The sequence below is a fragment of the Oncorhynchus keta genome, chromosome 19 (genome assembly GCF_023373465.1).
Source record: "Oncorhynchus keta strain PuntledgeMale-10-30-2019 chromosome 19, Oket_V2, whole genome shotgun sequence".
Lineage (NCBI taxonomy): Eukaryota > Metazoa > Chordata > Actinopteri > Salmoniformes > Salmonidae > Oncorhynchus > Oncorhynchus keta.
The window spans coordinates 46,180,105-46,205,265 of record NC_068439.1 but is presented as its reverse complement, the minus strand read 5'-3'; the positions used below and the strand labels follow the sequence as shown (position 1 = coordinate 46,205,265).

Here is a 25,161-nt window from a genome sequence, read left to right as displayed (position 1 = left end):
GAACTGTTTCGCTGCCAGACTAGGCTCTGCTGATAGCGCCAGGTATAGCAGTGGTAAGGATTCACTCCCTGGTGCTGAAAAGAAAGCGCTGATGTTGGGACAGCTATATGTGGGCCCTAACAGTTTGTGGGCACCATTTGTCACCGTTATAGTGCAATTCATGTATTGTTTAGTGTTGTGTTTTGTTTTGTTGTGTTGTGTAGTGGCTTTCCTGGCATGCATCTACAAATATTTTGGGGAGTTTGCCCCACCAAGATTTACATGCTAAAATCACCACTGAATACATTCCAAGATTTACACTCATTGGTTGAGAGAGAGGAAGGTTAAACAGTAAGCATGAAGAATGTGAATTATTGTGCCTTGCTTATAGGCTATTATTTAAATAGGTGAATGGCATTCTTCACGTGGCTAATAGGAAAGAGGAGAAGAAACAATACTCTACGTGTCACGTTCTGACCTTTATTTCCTTTGTTTTGTATTTATTGAGTATGGTCAGGGTGTGAGTTGGGTGGGCAGTCTATGTTTGTTTTTCTATGATTTGGGGATTTGTATGTTTCGGCCTAGTCAATCAGAGGCAGGTGTCATTAGTTGTCTCTGATTGAGAATCATACTTAGGTAGCCTGGGTTGCACTGTTTGTTTGTGGGTGATTGGGTGATTGTCTATGTTAGTTGCTTGTGTCAGCACAGGTCTCATTTGTAGCTTCACGGTCGTTATTGGTTTATTGTTTTTGTATGCAGTGTTCAGTACTTTCTTTAATGAAATATTCACTATGAACACATACCACACCGCATTTTGGTCCTCTGATCCTTCTCGCCTCTCCTCTTCAAATGAAGAGGAGGAAGACCGTGACACTACGCTGATGATGATACGTTTGTATTCATTCCCACTATATCCGTATAATAGGAAACCAAGTGAATTACGTTATGCTTACTGAATTAAATTAAACGAGCATCCCGAGCAGCCTTCCTGATTGAACTTGAGCTGCAGGGAAATTACAAACATTCCCAAATACGATGCCAAAATGTAAAATCTTTCTCTCTTTTGGTCTAATCACTTCCATTGTGATAGTGGAGGTGGAAACAAAGACAGGAAATTGGCTTCCGCAGGTTGTGACTCTGATGGATTCTGTCGGAATGATTGACAGCAGCTTATGGCCCCTTGTGCATAGGCATGTGGCTCACTGCATTAACCATACTCTGCCCTGAGGGTGGTGAGTGCTCTCTTACTCCTTTCTATGCACAGAATACATTTGACCTTTTATAAACACATTTCATGCTATTTTACTACCCTTTATATAACTGGACACATCAACAGAATATTTTTTAATGCAACAAAAATGAATGGGTAGCCTACTCTACTGACACTGACAAAACGATCAATAAAAGCAACACTGTCTGATCCATATAATAGGCCTACGAGAAGTGGAGACAAATACAGTATGATTTCCATCTAACCGGGAGGAGGAAATTATTGTCCAAAAACAAACTTTCAAGTGGCACTGACCCAACAAAGATAAAGAGTAAATATGCACACTCAATGGCGATATGGCCGATGCTGTCCACTGGTGCCAATAGGACACGTTATACTGTTCACATAATTATGTTGAGAATTTTGACAACTAAAAGACAGATTAGAGTCTTCTCTTTACAGCAATCGCCATTTGCTTTCCAAACTACCGTATGTTTTCAGACGATTGTATTTAGAAATATTGCGATAAGCCTGGCTGGGCCTCTACTTTTCATTGACGGTCAACTCGTTTTGCAGGCCTTTGCGACTGTAGGCAAAGCGATTCAAAACAATTGACAGCTTAATTTATCATAGAAGCTAAGTATTGTCTGTGGCCAAGTCATGCTTTCTGGTTTAGTAGCCTATTTTGAATGATTGTATTTATTTCTGGATAGACAGGAGTAGGCTAATTAGGCTACATAATAATGGACATTTAATTCAGTTTACTGTAGAGGAAGCTTAGCTTTACTCCTAGCCTTATGGACGCGCCCTTCTGCCAGTTGGTCTCTGGGGATTAGAACCCACCCAGCTGTGTGTAATTAAAAGAGCACAAAGACAGATCAAGTCCTTTCCTCAACTCCCAGTTCCAGTTCAATGTGCTGGGAGGCTGATAGAGAATCCACTGGGTGCCCTGTCTGTCCATGATGCAGAATGGGAAAATATCATTTTGTTTTGATAGTTTATCTGAGTGGAGGGTAGCTAGCTGTCTCAGGCCCTGCTGTTTTACCCTGTGTGTTCCTTTACCCGTAGGCTATTTTAATTATGCAGTCAGTGAAGGGTTATATATTTAGCAAACCTATTATTCAATTTTACTCGGAGGACTCTTAACCCCCAGCCAGACCTCTCAGCAAATGAATTAGCTCACATTTTTAGAATTGAGTGGCTGCAGACTATTCTAAGACATTTTTCAACCTTTATTAACCCACTCAAAAAGACAGCCAAGAAGTTTGTTGAATTCCCAATGTGTTATCATCATGTTTTCAACCATCTATAAGCACAACCAGATTCCAATGGGAAAAAAATTGTCATCTAAATTGGGAATATAACTTCAGATATGTTGTAATTACAGTATACAACTTAATGTGTTATCATTGTGCTTCATCTAATAGCACAACCAAATGACCTGGATTGTAGTTAAGATTACACTAAACGTACATATTGCAAGTGATCAATGCTGTTCAAGATATTGCGCAGATTATTACAGCAATTGTGAAGATCCCCACAGATCTGTGACCTTTACATGCTATCTTGAACATGCACGCTTTCAATGATTGCTTTCAAAGTTACAGTAACCTAACCTCAAAATGTGGCCATTGAGGTGTTACTCATTTTAAAGATGCACTATGCAGAAATCGCTCTGTCATTTCATGGTTGGTACAAATTCTAAAAGTTCATCTTATTTAAGTTTATGTGACAAAACAAGCAAGTATAGTGTAGAGAATCATTGTACCATCTAAACTGCTGTGAAATGTATTTTCCATAACCAAAATTGTTGTATTTTTAGCTGTTTGAAGCTGATGTACAAAACCTAAAGTAAAATATGCAAAAATGAACTTAAGAATAGGAAGCATAGAAATAGCGCGCATAGAACATTTCTACCACTTCTTAGACTTGCTTTCAATGAGAATGACAGATATATAACAAACATTTCTATGTGATTTGGTCGAGTCGCCCAAAACAAGTTACACATTGCAGCTTTAAGGTTGAATAAATAGGTCTACTGTTACATTAAGAAAGCCTTCATTTGAGCATATTTACTGTGTTAGAAAAAGATTGTGGAATTGTGTTCGGTTGACAACGCATGATAGTTTCATCGGAGTCACTGGCTTAATCCTATTTAACTTTTTTTTATTTAGTTGGAGACGTGAATCCAACATATCTTTTGTTAACTTTTCAATAGGTTATTTACTGTGTTGCAAAAGCGATATTGAATTGTGTTTGGTTGTCAACAAATTCAAGTTTGTCTACAAATAAAAAATGTATCTCAACCAAGAATCAAAGTTAAAGCATAGGATCACTACCTCAAAACACAACCCTATGGAACAATCCTTGGATAGCTTTTCAGAATTCACAGATAAATTGGTCAACGTGGAAAACTAAAAGCATAGTAATCAGAAATTACTTTGTAAACAGGAAATACATTTATTTCCATGAGAGAATTAAAAAGCAATTTTGGACATACCAATGTAGATATCTTCAAATATATGGAACTTAAAAGTTACACATCACAAAATTGTCATTTGAAATCTTTTGGACAACGGAGCAACCTTGAGGGAATTTTATTTGAGTCAGAAAAGGATGTTCATATGATAGGTAAGATATACAAAACCTTGCAGAGACCATATCCAACTGACAATCTCTTTGAAAAAAAATATAAACTATTGGAACCAAGAAAAGAACAACTGATGTTGGCACAAGAGAATGTATGCTTAGTCCAGTATAAACTAAACTATAAATTCACAAATGCTACAGTACAACGGTAGAGTCATGTCCTAAGTGTAAAACTAACAATGACTGAATAACGTATGATTTTTGGGAATTCTCCAAAAGGTATTGGTGGTGCTAGAAAGTTGGCTGTCAGAAGTATTGCAATGTAAACTTACTTTTAATCTGTCTGTCTTCATATTTCAAGACATGGCATAAGGAGAGCTCTCCAGTAGTTACTAAAACACTAAAAAATGTTCCTGAAAAATGCAGTGTATGATGTATCATTTTGTAACTCTGAGTCTCTACCTTTTTAACCAGTGTAAAAACCCCAATTTCAAATGTTGCTATATAAGACTGAACCTAGGTGGTGAGTCACATACGGGGGGTGTAGTGAGATACCCAATGGGCTGGAAGATTCTCTTCTCATCGCTCATCTTGAAAGAAATGTATACTAAAAACCTGGAAATCAATTAAACCGCCATCATTAACACAATGGAAATATTGAAGTAGCATGTGTCATGTGGCAAACAATTTCCATTTCTCATTGAGATGCTAATGTGCATAAGCTTAGTAGAATATGCATGCTTTTTTAGAAGAGGACAGTCTTTTAGAGAACTCGTATCATATTAGCTGTGGACGATCATTTTTAACCAAACGTCAGCCCTGTATGTAGAAATGGAGCAGAGTCTAACAGAACTGAGGCAGCAATCACAGGCAATAATCAGCTCTGGGAGCCTCTACTCTGGCCTGGGCAGCCCCTGGAGACGCTACTGTGGGAGCAATCATAGGCAATAATCAGTGATTTGATATCTTCTCCCACAAATGACAGCTCAGATACAGCAGGGAACCACAGAGCATAGCAGCATGCCGTGTGGCAGGGAATAAGGAAGACCTAATCCACATGCACCTGTGTGGGAGGAGGTTAAGGACTTCTCAGATGATAACACACCTCTCTTCTGACATCTCTCTCTAACACTCCACTATCCACTCTGAGTCAGATTTCCTTCTCCCAACTCTGCGAGAGTAACATCTATCCTTCACCTATATGGGTGATAGAGACCCACTAGTGAAAACCAAGAGAACTGCCCAGCAACATGCACAACATGATTCATGGTCTTCTGGGTAGAGGTGATTCTTGGGGTTTCAAAGGGTTTCAGAATGAGGTCATTCAGGGAATTCATGGATGGTTTCACCAATGTATCTGTAGCCAAGGAGACCCCAATCCTCTCCACCCCTATCATCGAAATGAAAAGGCACAGACAGTACTACTAGCGTGGTAAAAGCCTGGACTCTGCTTGTCTCCAGTCCCAGGCAGCTCCTCTCCTCTACCCTCAGGCTGCGTCTAATAGATCTGGCTGGTGTTAACCTGTCTGACCCACTCTCTCTTCTGTCTCCCTTCATTACCACGACCCCCTCCTTAAATCACCATTCCCACCACCTCTCCACCACATCCATATTTACCAGGCTGTATGCTAATATGGGTCTCCTCATTCTGAGGTGGTTAGGTGAAGGTTAGATAAGCGTTTGCTGATGTGACAGAAGGTTTCTCTCCTCCAGGACAATGGCAATACGCATCTGCAGTTCTGGAGGAATGTGGCTAATACATAGAACATTCATTTTACAGTAGCCTACTGTATATGGACTAGAAGACAATAATAGCAACACTGTTGTAGTGGTGTTATTTACTCAAATCATATCCGAGCTGTGATTCAATGTATGATTCTCTGTACCCTGATTTGACTATATTGTGCAGATATCAAGGAAACTAGTCGAGGCATCGTGTAAAGATAACCTGTCCTATGGAGCTCAGTTGGTAGAGCATGGTGCTTATAAAGCCAAGGTATGGGTTCAAGTCCCAGAACCACCCGAAAAGTGTATGCATACATGACTGTAAGTTGCTTTGGATAAAAGGGTCTGCTAAATGGTATTAACTATAAGTTTATTACAGAACTGAACATCCAAATTAATTATTTACAGTATAGATACAGAGCGATGAAGAGTGAGGCACTGTATGTATTGTGCAATAGCCCATGCAGTCTGCTCCTACATCCTTCCACTGTGCTCCACCTGGGTAGCTGGGTAGCGGTATGGAAACATGGTATTCCTGGCACTACCAGCATTGACAGCCCTGCGTCCTGTGTCCTGCGCTCTGAGTCCACCCAGCGTGGCATGCTCCACGTCCCGTGTCCCATCTGTCACTACGTGTCCTATAATCCTGTGTCTGTAACTGATCTAATGATACTCCAATGTCACTCAGCTCCTATGACAGAGGACTGAGGACAGGAAGGGGAAGAGTAAGTAAAGCAAAGCCCTGTGGATGAGTTGTAATCCTGGCTGTCAAGAAATAACAAGCTTTTTTAATTGGACATGATTGATATTTACTGTAGGTTGATGTTAAAGGAGGGAGTCAGACATACAGTGAACACACCCAAACAAACTCTATTGTGTAAGCACAGATGTTCCTCCCTCTTCTTTACTAAGACTCCTTAAGCAGATGTCAATATTATTGAGTATCTTTGTACCAGCTCTTGGCCGTGTTCTGTGTTCTGTCTCCTGAAAATCCTGCTTCCATTACGACTCTCCCTAATATCCTCCCATGTATGTCTGGCATGTTTCTGACATTCCTCTCCAAGACGAGGTCCAAGGCGAGGGAATGCATCTCTTCTCCCCTGACTTGTGTGTTGCGTTTATAATACGCAAACTGCATGTCATAGAGCGAAGCACAGCTCAAATCACTCCCAGGCAGCAGCATAGTCGTGGTGATTGTATCACACTAAACTCTAACAAGCTGTCAGCTCTGGTTTGATAAAGCATGCATCACTGCTGATGGGCTGGGCTGGCCTCCACATGGACAGACAGGTCTCAGTCATAACTTGTCAACCAGCTATTTCCTCTCTCTCTCTCTCTCTCTCTCTCTCTCTCTCTCTCTCTCTCTCTCTCTCTCTCTCTCTCTCTCTCTCTCTCTCTCTCTCTCTCTCTCTCTCTCTCTCTCTCTCTCTCTCTCTCTCTCTCTCTCTCTCTCTCTCTCTCTCTCTCTGTGTTTGGTTTTAGCAGTTTTTCCTTCCACACCAATATTGTGTCTCAGGTTGATGCTGTCCTGTGATGCCGCAAAGGCATGCAAATAGATAGGGAGGGAAGAGCATTGGATTGGAGATAGGGAGTCATGGAGAGAGTGGGGGAATGAGAGAAACACAGTCAGTAGTGTCATACTGGCAGTCGTCCATGTATGGGAAGGGTGTGTCTTCCTCTGTCTGTCTGCAGGGGGTAGTGGACTGATCCTATGGGCCAGGATGAACAAAAAGGCAAGTAAAATGGGAGCAAACAGTCAATATGGCCCTAAAGTGTTTAATTCCCTGATTTGGTATGGATAGAGAAGGTAATGTAGTGGTAAGCATCTGAAAGCCTTTTGTGAGGCAGAAACCGGCTTGCTCTTTTTCTCCCTCCCTTGCAATAGCAACATGAAAACAAAGAGCATAAATAATTATGTAGTCACCATTTATAATGTAATACCAGTAGCGGGTAATAATATAGTAAGTATACTGTGGGCCTACAACCAGTATTTCAGTACCTCAGCTGTTAGACAGGGAGTGCTAGTGCTTGATAAGAAACGAGACCATGGAAATACTGAATGAGAGAGAGAGAAAGAGAGATCAGACAGTAAGGGGAGAGATGTGAATCAAACTAGCAACGAGACTGCTCGTTTAAACTGTATGAAAGGCAGATGAAATGAGCTCCCGGGAGCATCTTTCTCTGCCTTTCGTGGTACACGTAAGACTCCGTGTGGGGGGGATTCGTTGACGGTGACAGGTTGTAAAAGAAGGAATTCCATCACTATTTTTAAAGTCACACGCGGATCTGGGGGCGTGGAAGGCTGAGCACACAGACCATTTGGCTCGTGGAACACCACATTGAAAGTGGTTTAGCCTATGTGTATTGTTGTACCCGCTCTAGCTGCTTGTAGTGCTCCAGCATACCCAAAACCATTTGGACACAACACGGTTCGTGCGGTCGTGCTCATTGGTACGGTATTACTTTGTTTTCCAATGATATTTTCTGTCAATTTCCCATCCGTGGAAAAGCCTACGGCAATACTTTCTAATCCGACTGTATGGAACATTTTTTTTTTTTTTTTTAACAAATCATGTTCTCTGCCTAAAGCTATTGTTTATGGTGACCACTTGTGAGCCAGGCATGTCAATATGGACGAGTAACATCGATGGCGAAATGACACCGGGGATTTATTAGCTGTCACCGCAGCCACTGAAAACATATCCTGCAAATATTGGCAGGTGACAAATTCACCTGGATGTCAGCCTACTTCTTTTCACTGACCCTTTTCAACAGTCGGGGTTATTGTATATAGCACAGGGACCGCACATCTTCCATATTAAAGGAATTAATACGATTTTGAACTGCATACTGTTTACTGGGATTGAGTCATGGATTACAACATTTGCATTGTCCATTCTTCGCGTGTCCTCGATGCTTAGACCGCATTATTTGCGAACAGATTTGGTGATTTTAATTTGCATTTAACAATGCGATTTCAAATCCGTTTGGGAAAGTAGTTATTGGTGAAGTGTTCTGTTCTGCATTCTCTACATTACTTACAACACCCAAACATGACAAGCACCGGACCCGTTATCGTGTTTGAGTGGCTGAAGACCCTCCAGCTCTCTATGTATGTGGAGTCCTTCGTGGATAACGGCTACGATGATCTGGAAGTTTGCAAACAAATTGGGGACCCCGACCTGGATGCTATCGGTGTATACATACCGCACCACCGGCAACGGATCCATGACGCGGTGCAAAGGCTGAAAGACGAGGATAAGGAAACTGCGGCGGGGCTGTATTTTACGCTTGAGCCGATGCCCCCCGCGTCTGAAATGTACACCAGGCATCTGGTGGACCAGTACGACTCCAAACTGCGGGCGTCCAAGTCTTGGACCGAATCGAACAGTGACCGGGTGGGGGGGAAAGGGGGCGCGTATCTGGGCGCACAGAGGAACCTGACGCTTGGCAAGCGGAGGGAGTTGGTGATTTACCCCAAATTGAAGTTGAAGATCATGATTAGAGATAAACTAATCAAAGATGGAGTCAACCTCGCCAGACCGCCATACTCAAACAAGGTAAGATCACCATCAAGGCTACCTCTTTCTGGTAAGCTTTATAGCCAATTCATAACAAACTTATACCCAATTTCATGCCATGCAAAGGATCATCCATCAACCAAAGCATTTTAAATCAGAGCAAGATACTACTCATGAAATACATGTCGGGTTGTGAAAATTATGTGCAACGTGAAGCGCGTTTACTGTGAACAGTGAGGCTGTACCTGCTTGAAATTACAGTTTTAACAGTGTCCATGTAGGCTACTGTGGCTACTTGATCATAATGTAGGCCTACCAGAGTGGCCTGCCATCAAAAACAATGGAGAAAATGCATCCCATAACATTTTCACATGGAAATAGCTGTTCTATCATTCAGCCTACAGTAGCACCTAATGTGTGGTGTTCAATGTAGGCCTACATTCCTTGAGACATTAACCTGTTTATTTACTTGTTCTTCAGACAAGGACGTGACTGAAAATGTTGTTGTGTTGTTTGATGCAACATACCACTTTGCAAAATAAAATGTATTATTATTCCCATACCATTATTACAGAGAATCAGACAAATGAGGCTACCCTCTGCCTTGTGGCTACTTAGCTTATTCAAGCCGGTCTCAAAATGCAATACTGACCCTTAAAGACAAAAAAAGCTCTTTATTTGACTTGCTTTTCAAAGATGTCAAGAAATGTACATGTTTTGTGCTCTTGTAGGAAGCAATCACTCCCTTATTGCTGACTACAAATTATCTATAACTGGGCTAATAACTCACTAACTAGCAAAGGATATGAACAAAATGTGCACACGTGGCTACATGAATCTCTCTCGTTGTTCTCAAAATAAGCACATCTACTCACGAACGCTCATGTTGTAAACACAGTCCAGTTCAAAGTAAATGGCACAGATCCATATATGGCAATGGTCTATTTTCATATAGGCCTACTGCAGCTCTGATTGTTTATTTGTCACCAGTGCGTGTCAATGCAATAGAATCCTACTCCGATGTGTTCTGCCTACAACAAAATATATTGCATAGTTCGTTTTGTTTCAGTGCGTTGCATTGAAAGTGTCGAATATTGCTTTGATTCGATCACAATTGCCACAGTAAAGGGAATCATTGATAGTGTTAACAGGGAACATTCTAGAACAGTGGTCACCAACCTTTTCTGAGACAAGATCACTTTGAGTCAAAATGCAAGATGAGATCTACCGCTCAGATTTTTTTAAACATGATTAAAAAAAACATATGCTTATGCCAAATGAACCAATTAAAACATGCAGTAAACTATAGTCCCAATACATTGTCAATGCATATTGGCTTCGCTTGAATTGTCCTGCCAATGCATTGTCGTTGGGGACATTTAAAAAAATAAATCTAAATTTGAGGTAGACTATATGATCACACGCAGTGGAGTTCCTTCATTCAGACCAGGTGGGGGAGAGCCACCAAATATTTTTTGCATGTTATTTTGGCATTAATACTTGTCACATATCAATTTGCAAACAATGTAAAAACTCCAAAATGCAGGTGTTTCAGCTTAACTCAGTGCTTTCTGTGGTGGTGGGGCAGCCAGCGGAAAATACAAAGCGTAGGGGTTGGTAATGTTCTTGCGCCGTGATTGGCTCAGTGTTCTGTCACTCATTGGGACACTTACGTCACAGCAGTGTCCCAATGTAGCGCTGAGGGAAAATAGGAAGAACGTGCATTTTATGGCTTCTAAAAGTGTTGAATACAAAGTGTTGATGGTGCTGAATAAGAACTTAAACATGAACTTACTCAGAAAAACAGCATGTCTGTATTCGTTGTTTTCGTTGACAGTCTCTCTCTAGTCATGGTTTTAAACATGTTGAAATATCATAGTATCTACTCTGCTGTAGCTTTCTTTTATGCCCGCTGCAGACACGGTCATCTGAGCCATCCGATTGGCCAGCAGTAGGCCCATAGTGCACATGATTTGTTCTCTGGGCCCGCCGGGAAGGCACAGTTTGTACCCTTCAGACACATGAAGCTAACAACAGCCTGAGACCAAAAAAAAAAAAGGAACATAAGGCTTTATCGTTGGGTTTTTTCCAGAAATGTATGGAGATCAACTAAGTCCCTGGGAGCTGTGCAGTAGTCTTGGCTGCTGTGCGTGCACACAGCTTAGAGGGAACATTGGCTATGACATGACACCTTGACTTAGGCCATTTTTTAAACTATCTTTTGGTTATTGAACTAGAGTAAATGAAGTGGATTTACACCAGGTAACAGAATTGAGGTAGCATCATTTCTTTACGAGTCCCTGATCTGTACTACACAGAAATGCATAATTATGGAAGGAATGTCATTCTCTTCATGGTGATGTATCCTATAAAGCTACACAAAGGTAGAAATATGCAATATCCTACTTTGTATATTTGGGTATTATTCTACACACTGGCTATTATTTTAATGAGCTCAGCCACCAAACAAGACCAAATTTGGTTGGTCCAGAACCAATCAGCTCAGTACAACACAGCAGAGTAGAGTTCAGTACAGTAGAGCATAGTTCAGGACACTACAGTAGAGTACAATACAGTACATCATAGCGTACTCAACTCTAGTGTGCTAGACTATACTCGACTGAACGTTAACACTTACTGTACTATACTGTACTGTACTGTACTGTGCTCTCCAAACTTGAAGCAATCATTGATCTATGTTTGGGCCTAATCAAGGCCGGTCCAGACCGTACCAAAAAATTAATGTCTGTGGATGTTGAGTTCAAGGCCCGGGCAGACTGACCAAATTTCAACGACTTTTCAAAGTCCATGAACCTCCGGTGTCATCAGTGCTCACTGGGTAAGGATGCTGGTTACAGTAAATGGAAAGAGAGGGGGCTCACGGTGTCACAAAGAGAGGTGACATTCACTGGAGAGAGAGAGAGAGAGAGAAGAGGGCGCTGCAGAGCGAGGGAGGGGTTTGTCCAGACTGTTTCCACATTTTCTTTGACCACCAGACGAAAGAGAAAGAAGACATTTGAAGACTTTGTGGTAGTTGTTTTTAAGACCCATTTCCATCTGTTTGAGCAGAAATCAAAGCTAATTTGCTTATTTCTAGTATTTAGGAAATAACATGTTGAACCATGCCTTAATAAAAAAAATAGACTTATCTTTCATATGACACCAGGTTTGACATGCTCCTATGAATTTCACGTTGGTGCTCATGAGTCCTTTTACATGGAAATGCCCATATGCATCTCAGATTAAGTAGTTATTGATCAGAGGCTGAGCCATTACTGTATGTCAGGACTCAGGAGAGCCTCTTTCTGGCCCTATTTTCCCCTGGGGTTGTGTGAGTTAGTGAGTGCTGCCTTGGTAATGGCTGGCTGCTGTGGATCAATGATCAGGAAGAGGAAGAGCCTTCATTCACTCTCTGATTTCCTGTATACACAGAGAGAGGGACAGACTTGTACATGGTTGATTGATTCACACTTACCTGTCTAGGGTTTCTCACCTAGACACAGTGTACACTCTCCAGCCCTTAGACCTCTTTGAGGAATTGGTGGATCAACCTGCGACTTGCCCATAATGGCCAAGGCCATTTGAGTTGATTAATATGTGTCGTCAATGATTAGCAGCACTTTTAAATCGAGGGTGTCCAGCTGCTGGTTTTCTGCTGGAACTCATGTGAGGAAGCAGATTGAGAGCGTCTTTATATCAGACCACTGGCTCTACATCAGATGCTCAGCCTGTTGAGGGCTTACTCAATGACAACTCTGTTAGTATTGAGCGAAACACACACACACAGCTTTTGTCAACATAGCGTGCATTTCATGTCGATAATTAGATATGAAATGTCAACCATTCCTGAAGAGATCAGTGTTTTACTCTACAGAGCATTTCAGAGGATTATCCTATGCACATGTTATTTGGAGGCTTTCCATTTGAATTTATTTGGGATTTATCCGGGATCAAATTTCAATAAGTCTAGAGACTGTTAATTTAGGTGTTTTGTCAGCACTTCTTCTGCTTCGTTGTATTCCTACTATTATCCTTTTCTCATAAATGGGAATCCCACAGAGATTTGGGATTTTTTATGGGATTATGGGTTTACATCATGCTGAAACAAAGTGTTGGCTCCAGAGGGTTAAACTATCCCTCCCTTTGAAGGCTATATTTATTTAGAGCTAAAGCTTTGACATTGATTTGGAGTAGAATGAAAGGTTCAAGGAGTTTGTGTGCGTGTGTGTGTGTGTGTGTGTGTACACAGTATTTTGTGTGTGAAACCCTGCAGTAGAATGTGATCCAGACCAGTGCTTTTCTCCTCAGGATCGAGTTAAGTGTGAGGAGCCCTTAGTGATGGAACTGACCAGCTGGCCTCTGATTGGTCAGTGAAGGGTTCTCCTATCTCTGCCCTTGAGACGAGACGTCTACTCCACTGGAGATGGAGACGGTATTGGGGGAAAATAGAACAGAGCTACTGACAGTTGACAAGATAGCTGTCTCAACGAGGCTTACACAGTATATCAGCATAGATAAGCCAATTGTAAGGGTTTTCTTCTGGTGAAAGAGAGGCGGACCAAAATGCAGCGTGGTGGTTATTCATGTTTTTAATAAAGACGACTATACATGAACAGACTATACAAAACAAGAAAAGTGAAAACCTAAACAGTCCTATCTGGTGCAAACACAGAGACAGGAACAATCACCCACAAAACCCAACACAAAACAGGCTACCTAAATATGGTTCCCAATCAGAGACAATGATTAACACCTGCCTCCGAGAACCATATCAGGCCAAACATAGAAATAGACAAACCAGACACACAAAATAGAATGCCCACCCAGCTCACGTCCTGACCAACACTAAAACAAGGAAAACACATACGAACGTGACAGAACCTCCCCCCAAGGTGCGGACTCCGAACGCACAACCTAAACCTATAGGGGAGGGTCTGGGTGGGCATCTGTCCGCGGTGGCGGCTCTGGCGCTGAACGTGGACCTCACTCCATAATTGTCTTAGTCCACCTCCTTAGTGTCCCTTGAGTGGCAACCCTCGCTGCTAACCTTGGCCTAGGAAACCTAACAACGGGCCCCACTGAACTGACGTAGCTCAGGACTGAGGGGAAGCTCGGGACTGAGGGGAAGCTCGGGACTGAGGGGAAGCTCGGGAGTGAGAGGAAGCTCGGGAGTGAGAGGAAGCTCGGGAGTGAGCGGAAGCTCGGGAGTGAGCGGAAGCTCAGGAGTGAGAGGAAGCTCAGGAGTGAGAGGAAGCTCAGGCAGGTTGATGGATCTACCAGATCCTGGCTGGCTGGTGGTTCCGGCAGATCCTGGCTGACTGGCAGATCCTGGCTGACTGGAGCATCCTGGCTGACTAGCGGATCTGGCAGATCCTGGCTGACTGGTGGATCCTGGCTGACTGGCGGATCCTGGCTGATTGGCAGATCCTGGCAGACTGGCAGTTCTGGCTGATCCTGGCTGACTGGCGGATCCTGGCTGACTGGTGGATCCTGGCAGACTGGCAGATCCTGGCTGACTGGCAGATCCTGGCCGACTGGAAGTTCTGGCGGATCCTGGCCGACTGGCGGATCCTGGCCGACTGGCGGATCCTGGCCGACTGGCGGATCCTGGCCGACTGGCGGATCCTGGCCGACTGGCGGATCCTGGCTGACTGGCGGATCCTGGCAGACTGGCGGATCCTGGCTGAATGGCAGATCTAACTGATCCTGGCCGACTGACAGATCCTGGCAGACTGGGAGATCCTGACCGAGTGGCAGATCCTGGCCGACTGGTAGATCCTGGCCGACTGGCAGTTCTGGCGGATCCTGGCCCACTGGCAGATCCTGGCAGACTGGCGGATCCTGGCAGACTGGCGAATCCTGGCTGACTGGCGGATCCTGGCTGACTGGCAGTTCTGGCGGATCCTGGCTGACTGGTAGTTCTGGCAGATCCTGGCTGACTGGCGGATCCTGGCAGACTGGCGGATCCTGGCTGACTGGCGGATCCTGGCTGACTGGCAGTTCTGGCGGATCCTGGCTGACTGGTAGTTCTGGCAGATCCTGGCTGACTGGCGGATCCTGGCTGACTGGCAGATCCTGGCAGACTGGCGGATCCTGGCCGACTGGCGGATCCTGGCCGACTGGCGGATCCTGGCCGACTGGCGGATCCTGGCCGACTGGCGGATCCTGGCTGACTGGTAGTTCTGGCAGATCCTGGCTGACTGGCACTTCTGGCGGATCCTGGCTGACTGGTGGATCCTGGCAGACTGGCACTTCTGGCGGACCTAACTGATCCTGGCAGACTGGCGGATCCTGGTTGACTGGCAGATCCTGGCCTACTGGCGGATCCTGGCTGACTGGCACTTCTGGCGGATCCTGGCTGACTGGTGGATCCTGGCAGACTGGCGGCGCTGGGCAGACTGGCGGCACTGGCGGCGCTGGGCAGACTGGTAGCTCAGACGGCGCTGGGCAGACGGGTAGCTCAGACGGCGCTGGGCAGACTGGAGAAAAAGGCTCTGGCAGCGCTGGACTGAGGAGCACTGGTGCCTCTGGAATGAGGGGCTCTGGCGCCTCTGGCATGAGGGGTGGTAGCTCTGACAGCGCCGGACAGGCGGGAGACTCTGGCTGCGCTGGAGAGGAGGAAGGCTCCGGCAGCGCTGGACAGGCGGGACGCACTGTAGGCCTGATGCGTGGTGCTGGCACTGGTATGCCGTGCATACTATGCCAAACCAACAGCTTTCTTTCTACTCTGTCCAATACATCCTCCACACTCTCAGACTCAGCACTCTGCTTCGCCGACAGCTCCAATTCCATCCATGGCTCCTTAAGGTAAACAGGGGGAGTTGGCTCAGGTCTGACTCCTGACTCTGCCACACTCTCCCTGTGCCCCCCCCCAATACATTTTTGGGGGTGCCTCTCGGGCTTCCAGCCGCTCTGCCGTGCTAGCTCCTCATAATGCCGCCTCTCTGCTTTCGCTGCCTCCAAGCTCGGCTTTGTGGCGGAAATATTCGCCTGGCTCTGCCCAGGGTCCTTTTCCGTCAAGGATCTCCTCCCAAGTCCATTTATCCAAATAGTGCAGCCTCTCCCACTGCTGCTGCTGCCTCTGCTTCTCCTGCTGCTGCCTTTGCTGCTGCTGCTGTTGCTCCTGCTGCACCTGTCGCTTCTCCTGCTGCTGCTGTTGCTGCTGCCTCTGTTTACCACGCCGCTTGGTCCTTGGTTGGTGGGTGATTCTGTAAGGGTTTTCTTCTGGTGAAAGAGAGGCGGACCAAAATGCAGCGTGGTGGTTATTCCTGTTTTTATTAAAGACGACTATACATGAACAGACTATACAAAACAAGAAAAGTGAAAACCTAAACAGTCCTATCTGGTGCAAACACAGAGACAGGAACAATCACCCACAAAACCCAACACAAAACAGGCTACCTAAATATGGTTCCCAATCAGAGACAATGACTAACACCTGCCTCTGATTGAGAACCATATCAGGCCAAACATAGAAATAGACAAAGACACACAACATAGAATGCCCACCTAGCTCATGTCCTGACCAACACTAAAACAAGGAAAACACATACGAACGATGGACAGAACGTGACACCAATGTAAGTTGTGTAGAAGGTTCAGTGTCTGGTGTTCAGCTGTTTGCGATGTTTCCCTGTTTGTTTGTGTGCTAATGTATAGACACAGTACTTCCGCCAGCATAGCTCAGTGATGATCCTCTGAAGTGTTGTTGACTGCTACGTTCTTGTGAGGCTATAGGACCATAAGCCAACGCTTCACTACAAGTACTCTACTGGGAGACATAAATACCCATGATCCTTATCTAGACCACAGGGAGCCCTTGTCTAGGAGAGAGAAACGGGTTATCATTGCTCCTGAATGTAAACACATCTCCTATGATTGCACTGTTCTAGATCACTCATTGGGGAACAATACTAGCAGTAAAGATGGTGTTTGGCATGTAATTGATGTGTGCAGTGCAGCCATATGACTTGCTAATAGCTACTTAGATAATACACTTATACTAGTCCTTTCGAATTCGTCTTTGCATTTTCCTAACTGAGAAGAGACTTTGACACCATGAACGACAAAAGCTTTTAAAAAAGAGGAAAACCAATAAACAGAAATTATATTTTCTTCCCGTACCGGTACATGAGGTTAGGGAGGCCTACAATTAGAGGTTTGTTGCTTTTCTCTGGGAGAGCTACAGCAGTAATCAGTGATTTGGAGCGCCATGGCTCGTCCCCTCGCTCTGTTGTGGTGACACTGTTTGCCATTCCAGAGCACGGAGGCTGAGGAGACAGAAGGGGGGGTAGCACAGCCTCTGTATCCAGTCTATGCTATCTACAATATGCTATATCTAACCATATTGAACCACATACCCAGTGTAATTCTGCCCCTAAAACACAAAGACATCTGTGGTCAAGTCATGGCATTTCTGCAAATGAAAGTGGAGCTGTTGAATTTGAACGATTGTCCTGTCTTCATGCGCCAAAAGGGATGCATAAACAGCAGCAGTCTACAGGATAGTGCTCTAGCCTATATTTCCTCTTAAACACATGAGGTGGAATGGATGGGAAAGATAGCTGGTTTAATGTTATGGCTTTGCTACGCTGATTTGAGTCTCTCCCTTTTTAGCTACAGTAGCATCCACAATTTGACAGTCAATGAATGTCCGTGTTGTAGGGTTTTAGATATAGCAGCCCCTGTCCTATCTTCCACCACAATAGTCTCGCTCCTCTATACGCCCTGTGTCTGTGTGGTTAGGAAGTGGAAGCAAAACACATGGAGATGCCCCCATTGTTTGGCTGCACGCTGATGGAGCCACATCGCTTCACTAGTGCTGTGTTTTGGATTTCCAATTTCCGCCCATTGAATACCACTGGAAGGCAAGTGTCCAGCATTGTCCTGGTAGGATGGTGATAAAACCATTGGGTGTCATGCAAGTGAGGATGATTGTAAATAGATAACACATTGTTTTTGCTGCTCAAACAGAAACAGGGCTGGAATCAGTGAGTGGAAAGAGGATTGGGCTGCTGAACTGATCTTATGTCAGTTTAATGGTTAAAGGTTATAATTTAAGAAGGGTAAGCTGTTCCTAGATCAGGGGCAACTTTACACCATTTGTTCAAACCTGAGAGCAGTTGATTCAGTATGCAGGGAGTTCATGTGAGGCTTGTGGCTTAAATGCTCCTTGCCAATGTGAGATCGTCACCTTACATGCTTCACTCTCACCTCGCTTCCTTTCTTAGTTCTCTAACTATAGTGAATATCCCAGCTTCCTCACCTTTCAGGAAATTAGCTTTATGTTAGAGATGGCCTCTTGTTAGCCTAATGAGAACCTGACCACAGTCCACCTCAGTACCCCTGCATTGTGGCTATAGAAATCAAGTACTGCCAAGCCTTAGTGTGAAAAACCGGGCTTGTTTATAGGGGCTTAACTTCCAGAATGTTTCAGATATTAGTATGGTAGTCATACCAATTTGATACTAATGTGTTATAGTATAGTGCTACCTAAAATAATAGACATTTCTACGTTACAATTTTATAGCATACATCATCCATATCGTTCTTCTCCACTGAGTATAGCCCCAGATAAACAACATCTCTTAACCATCTCTCTGCTTTCTCACAAAGACGAGACGTTAGGCTCAGTTTTTACATAATAAAGAGCTTTTTCATTATTGATACTGCAGGCAGCAGAGTAATTTGGTAAAGAATTTTAATTTAGCCTATATTTCTGCCAGCATTTTGTGTTCTCCATGTTGCACTGCACCGTACTGGCTGGCTTGCTGCCACGAGATGGGAAGAGGAGGCCCATCAGAACAAAACGGCTCTGGTGTTTGCCATGGTTTCGACTTTACCCTTTAAAAGGTGTAATAAACAACTGGCACATAAAAAGGAAGTCATAAAATGTCAAGGACGGCCCTTACGGTCTTGAGTCAGGGAGAGAAAGTAAATTAGTGAGGTGAAGTGAAGTGCAGTCATTGTTTATGTAAAGGATAGAGGAGGGGGAAGGAGAGGATGTAGGGTCATAGAGGGATGGACCACACTCATTCCTTTCAGACAAAACACCCTCAAATTGTTTTACTCCTAGTCTCCTTTAAACTACCACTTAAAGGCTGTTTAATATATCCCAGATCTGTTAGTGCTATCAGGCCAACTCCTACGATCATTGTATTTTCATCTTCTATAGGAGTTTGTGATACAGCACAAACAGACTTGTTACCAAGCTTGGTACCATGTGTAATTAACACCAGCACTTGAGAACCTGAATAACATCTGGGTGTGTTGTGGCTCGGTCGCTAGCTAGCCCCCTGATCTTTGACCGCTAGTGGGTTTGACCTGCTTGTCAAACACTAGCTGAGCTGGGGTGATCCTGATCAGAGTTGACAAGAGGAAACAGACCGTACAGTAGTACAGCCCCTCTGGGTCTCAATATGGTTCTAGCTTCTGTACACTACCAGAATGTAACATTACCATTTTGGCTAATGTGGCCTCAGGACTGTGAACTCAGTGCTGTACAGAATGTGAAGCTCTTCCCCAGCTGCCATAGGAACTGGTGAAATACTCAAAAAATCTGATATATATGCACCTTCAGTCTTGTCAATTCATTGACATTTTCTGGCAATTGAAGGAGTAGCCTGCTACATATTTTCTCCTTTGAGAATGGTGTGTCTGATTGTTTTATCAGAGCACCACAGGACATTTTAATGGCTGGCTTTCTGTCCAGGCGGCCCACAGACAGACAGTGATGACCACCCTTCTCCGGAGAACACGTGAAAATGTGGGAAAAGCAGTGTAACACTGTATGCAGCTGGCCTTCTCATTTCACTGGGATGTTCTCCCACTGTGCTCTTTTTTTCTCACATGATCGAGTGGCTTTGAAGCAGCTTTTGTCATACTTGAATACTTGGTTATGTGAAGTTTTGGACGTAAATAGACTGTTTGAATTACCCAGAAACACAGTGCAAATGCTTTAAATGATCTATCTAATAATTGAGGTACAAAAATGCAATTGTTTCAAATTATATCACGGCATATTTGCTTTGAAGTTGAAGCCACAGTACACACTGCTGTCTAATTCCATACTGACAAGATATACAGTGCCTTCGGAAAGTATTCAGACCCCTTTTTTCCTCATCAATCTACACACAATATGACCAAGCAAAAACTGTTTAGACATTTTTGCTAATTATAAAAAATATGAAACGGAAATATTACATTTACATAAGTATTCAGACCCTTTACTCAGTACGTTGTTGAAGCACCTTTGGCAGCGATTACATCATCGAGTCTTATTGGGAATGACACTACAAGCTTGGCACACCTGTATTTGGGGAGTTTCTCCCATTCTCTGCAGATCCTCTCAAGCTCTGTCAGGTTGGATGGGGAGTGTTGCTGCCGGTTCAAGTCCAGGCTCTGGCTGGGCCACTCAAAGACATTCAGAGAATTGTCCTGAAGCCACTCCTGCGTTGTCTTGGCTGTGTGCTTAGGGTCATTGTCCTGTTGGAAGGTGAACCTTAACCACAGTCTGAGGTCCTGGGCTCTCTGTAGCAGGTTTTCATCAAGGATCTCTCTGTACGTTGCTCCGTTCATCTTTGCCGCTTAAATACATCTACATAGCATGATGCTGCCACCACCGTGCTTCCCTGTAGGGATGGTGCCAGGTTTCCTCCAGACGTGACGCTTGGCATTCATGCCAAAGAGTTCAATCTTGGTTTCATCAGACCAGAGAGTCTTTAAGTGCCTTTTGGTTTTTGAACTGTCAACTGTGGGACCTTATATAGACAGGTGCCTTTCCAAATCATGTCCAATCAATTGAATGTACCACAGGTGGAATCAAGGTGTCGACACAGCTCAAGGATGATCAATGGAAACAGGATGCACCTGAGCTCAAGTTCGAGTCTCATAGCAAAGGGTCTGAATACTTATGTAAAGAAGGTTTTTCTCAAAAACTGTTTTCGCTTTGTCATTATGGGCTATTGTTTGTAGATTGCAAAAAAAAATACAAATTCATCCAATCTAGAGTAAGGCTGTAATGGAACAAAATGTGGTCAAGGGGGCTCAATACTTTCCGAAGGCACTGTAGGTCCATCACATGGCACATCCATATCACTTACAGAGATGGCAACACCTTTAAATAAAGCGTCCAGGCTATGTTGTCTCTGGCCACTGCAGTCTTTTCTTTTCCCACTGTGTTCTGCATTAGAGTTCGTGATGAGTCATGAATGACAGATATATTATCAGATACATTATCAGACCTATTCTGGTAAAACTGGGATGGCTTCAGCAGCCTTCAGACTGGCTGTTTGCATGAACATACTGCATCATGGTCTGTGATGAGAAGGCTATGTTCATGATCAATATCAGAGCAAGGATTCCCAAACTGTTTTGCTTCGTGGTGTCTTTTGAGTCGAGACCCACCATAAGGGTTGAGCGGTGAAAAAACATAGACAGACCAAAGAATAAGTAAAAAATATAATCTTGGCAGCGGAGAGAAAAAGTTGTAGTTTGAAAGCGAATTTCCTGCAATTCTACACATTTTGCAATGGAGCTTAAATAATATGTTGCAGTTTTAAAGCAACATTTTCTGCCATTCTATGAATTTTGCCATTGTAACGGCGTTCTTCGTTTGTAGAAAGAGAGTCGGACCGAAATGCAGCGTAGTGGTTACTCATGACTTTAATATAAAAAGTGACACATGAAATAACTATACAAAATACAAAACAACAAACGGAACGTGAAACCTAATTACAGCCTATCTGGTGAAACTACACAGAGACAGGAACAATCACCCACGAAATACAAAGCGAAACTCAGGCTACCTAAATAAGGTTCCCAATCAGAGACAACGAGAATCATCTGACTCTGATTGAGAACCGCCTCAGGCAGCCAAGCCTATACAACACCCCTAATCAGCCGCAATCCCAAATACTACAAACCCCAATACGAACCACAACATATAAACCCATGTCACACCCTGGCCTGACCAGACATATAATGAAAACACAAAATACAATGACCAAGGCGTGACAGCCATGGAGTTTAAATAAAATGTTTCAGTTTGACATGGCTAAAGCTGTGTTCTTAAGCTTAAATATTACACCAAAATCAATTCCTAACTATCTCAAGGTATCACAAATTAGTTGAAATTACATTCATCTGTACATTCACGCTAAAAATGTACTGTATTTATACGCTCAGTACTGAATTTGTGAATTTCTTTGTGTATTTACTCTTTCTACAGCGTGTGAATAAAATAGGCCTACGGTGAAAGGTCAGGAGGTCATGGAGCTGTTTAGATACAGTATTATAATCCATGATTTCCATAACAGTGGTTATTGTGCTTTTTCAGGAAGCGTGTGGCAAATGCCTGAAAAGGGATTAACAGATTGGAATGACAGGCAGGATAATCCATGCATACCCTTCACTGTGAGGTGAAGGCTCTACTTTCCCCAGCTGCATCTATTAGAGCCTGGAGAGAGAGAGAGAGAGAGAGAGAGGCTTTGCTCACAAGCAGCCGTAAACATGTATTTATTGTTACTCTGCTCCAGTGTCTAAACCAATAAATATCCAGCTAGGTTCATGGCCAGAGGTAGGTCGGATAGCAGTTCAGTTAACATTGCTGAATATGAATCATAAGTGGCCTTGATATATACAGTACTACAGCTTCGACATCATAAGGAATCAATCCCGTTCTGCAACGTGGATGGGAAAGCAAATTAAGCAATCATGAATCAAGTGCCCCTGTAGGATAGAGATTGACAAGAGAGCAGGCTCCAGCATCTGTCTGTGTCAGGAACCAGATTGCACACATCCCGATCGCCTGTAGATCACAGTCGGGTTGATTACAGAGGAGATCGTTATACAAATCTATTCTGTTGCCAATGATTGTAGCTCACAGAAAAGCACTTAGTGTACAATCAAAACACACAATCATTGTGGTTATCGTACATAGTCAGGGGACCTTGGCATGGCACAATTGTCCATGGAGGTAAAGATTACTTACCGTGCTTGTCTTGCTACATGTATCCTGGGATTGTGCCATATTAGTGGCAGAGTGCAGGTTGAGATTATTGCATAATTCTGGCAAAGGTGCATAATATTGCGCACCGTACCGACCTGCAAGTTGTAGCCTAGTATAATGTGTGATAATGTGTTCTTTCAGAAGGCCTATTCTTTGACAATTGCAATATAGTTCTCAAATTGAGTCCAATCTTTAGGGTCAAATGTCTTAAGAGGTCAATCCTATATTAATAATGGTTTTCTATGAAGGTTAGTGGTGCGTGTGCTATACGCCTGTGTGCATGTTTTCACTGCATACTCATGAACTATTGCCCCATTGTGCTCTGTCAAATTTGATAAGACTTTCTCCAGCGTGTTTTCCCAGCCCTGGCCCCTGTCTCCCCAGTCCCAGCGGTCTCTGTGTCAAATGGATGGTGTGATCCGTTCCCTATCAAGACAGTGTTAAGCAGAGGGGGTGAGGGATGATGGTGCTCCATCCAAAGCACTGGCCCAGCCTGCAGCATCATACATCAGCAGCAGTAAAGCAACCTGGACAGGAAATGATGTTTGGAGGACCTTTCCCGTGTCCCTGGAAGGATGCCATGGGTGTTCAGGTAGTTAGCACCACCAGCAGTCTGACTGACACGGTGACACTAATACCCTTCCCTCTTTAAGTCACATCTAAGACAGCATTAGACATCTGAGTAATTTAATAGACTGATGAGAAGGCTAGGCTTAACCCGCATACCTACCAACTTCCCCGCAAAAAAATGTTTTGTCATTTATTTTGACCTACTCAACGTCAGAATGGTTCCATGGGCCACAGGGTGAGAGTGAGTAATTGTGTGTGTGTGTGTGTGTGTGTGTGTGTGTGTGTGTGTGTGTGTGTGTGAGAGTGAGGGCGAGGAATAGAGAGAGGGGACCATGATTAGCCTGTCCGAAGATAATATAAGGGCCGGGGTAAGGAAGGTAAGGAACGAACACAAGCCATTGAATCCACACCCCTCTCCCACCCCCCACCCCTCCTCTCTCCTCTCGAGTCCATTTCCAATGCATCGGGGCAGGGCTGTGCTGTGCTGAGAAGCTTTGATCATGGGGACCACACAGGTGTTGATGTGCCTCTGTACCTGACTGAGTGGCTTTGTAGTGGCTGTGCCTGGCAGGAATTAACCAGTAATAAACCACACTGTGTCTGTCTGTGGCCTAGGGCATGTCCCTCAGGCTCTACATACCTGGCTGGGATCCAAACCTTCATTAGCCTAAACAACCAGTTAGTACATTCCTCTGACACGCTCACACACAGACATGAGTATGTCACGCACATTAAGTTTTTAGATAAATATACCACAGGCATTTGATGTGTTTTGTGGTTCGCCACCTCTTATACTATAAGCATTTATCAAACATGTATGGGTTTGTCTAGGAGAGTAAATGCTGGTGTGTGTGTGTGTGTGTGTGTGTGTGTGTGTGTGTGTGTGTGTGTGTGTGTGTGTGTGTGTGTGTGTGTGTGTGTGTGTGTGTGTGTGTGTGTGTGTGTGTGTGGCACACTGCACAGTGTGCTATGCCACAGAGCTGATGCTAATTATCGCTGGTGCATAACAGGTGGCAGTTTAAGGCATGCTGCGAAGACATTTTCCTCAGAGGCTCCCTGATAGTAATAGCCAATTAGGCTTGTATCAGTGCTGATAGATCCTATACCCTAGTTAATTGATGTAATATGCATCCCTTTTGATTAGCCTTTTTTTAAAAACTTATTTGTCAAATAGATTGTGCCATTGGGGATGGAGCAAGAGATGGAGAGCGTAGAATGCATATGTATATGTTATGATCGTGAGCTCATCAGGCTTATGTTGTGGCTGTGATTGGAGAGTCTAGGGTTTAACCAATTAGGTGCTATCGTTAGCAGTGCCAGTGAGGGCATGCTCGGTATGAAACGTGAGCGTCCACTGGAGTAATTGTTTCTGTGTGCCCTCTCTAAATGTCACGGTTAATTGTTCAATTCATGAAGTAGACCTACAAATTGCTCACTACTTTGCTTTATGGGAAGGGGAGGCAGCAAAGTCTCAACTAAGTTTGCACGGTTTATTTAGTGGCCTGGAGCCAGGAAATCATATTTTACTCTTCTAATTCCATGGAATCTTCTGTCCAAAT

General features: G+C 43.9%; 1 protein-coding gene across 2 annotated transcripts in view; it reads left to right on the top strand.

Annotated features, from left to right (window-relative positions):
• The first annotated feature begins 7,726 nt into the window (after positions 1-7,726).
• Positions 7,727-25,161, top strand: part of LOC118398374 (SAM and SH3 domain-containing protein 1) — a 328,711-nt gene continuing 311,276 nt past the window's right edge. Inside the window, exon 1 of one of the 2 annotated variants that reach the window (XM_052470650.1) lies at positions 7,727-9,063. In XM_052470650.1, coding sequence (XP_052326610.1) covers positions 8,557-9,063 — 507 coding nt within the window. In that variant the 5' untranslated portion in view covers positions 7,727-8,556. The remainder of the gene's footprint in view (positions 9,064-25,161) is intronic. The other variant, XM_035793644.2, reaches the window with a different exon arrangement.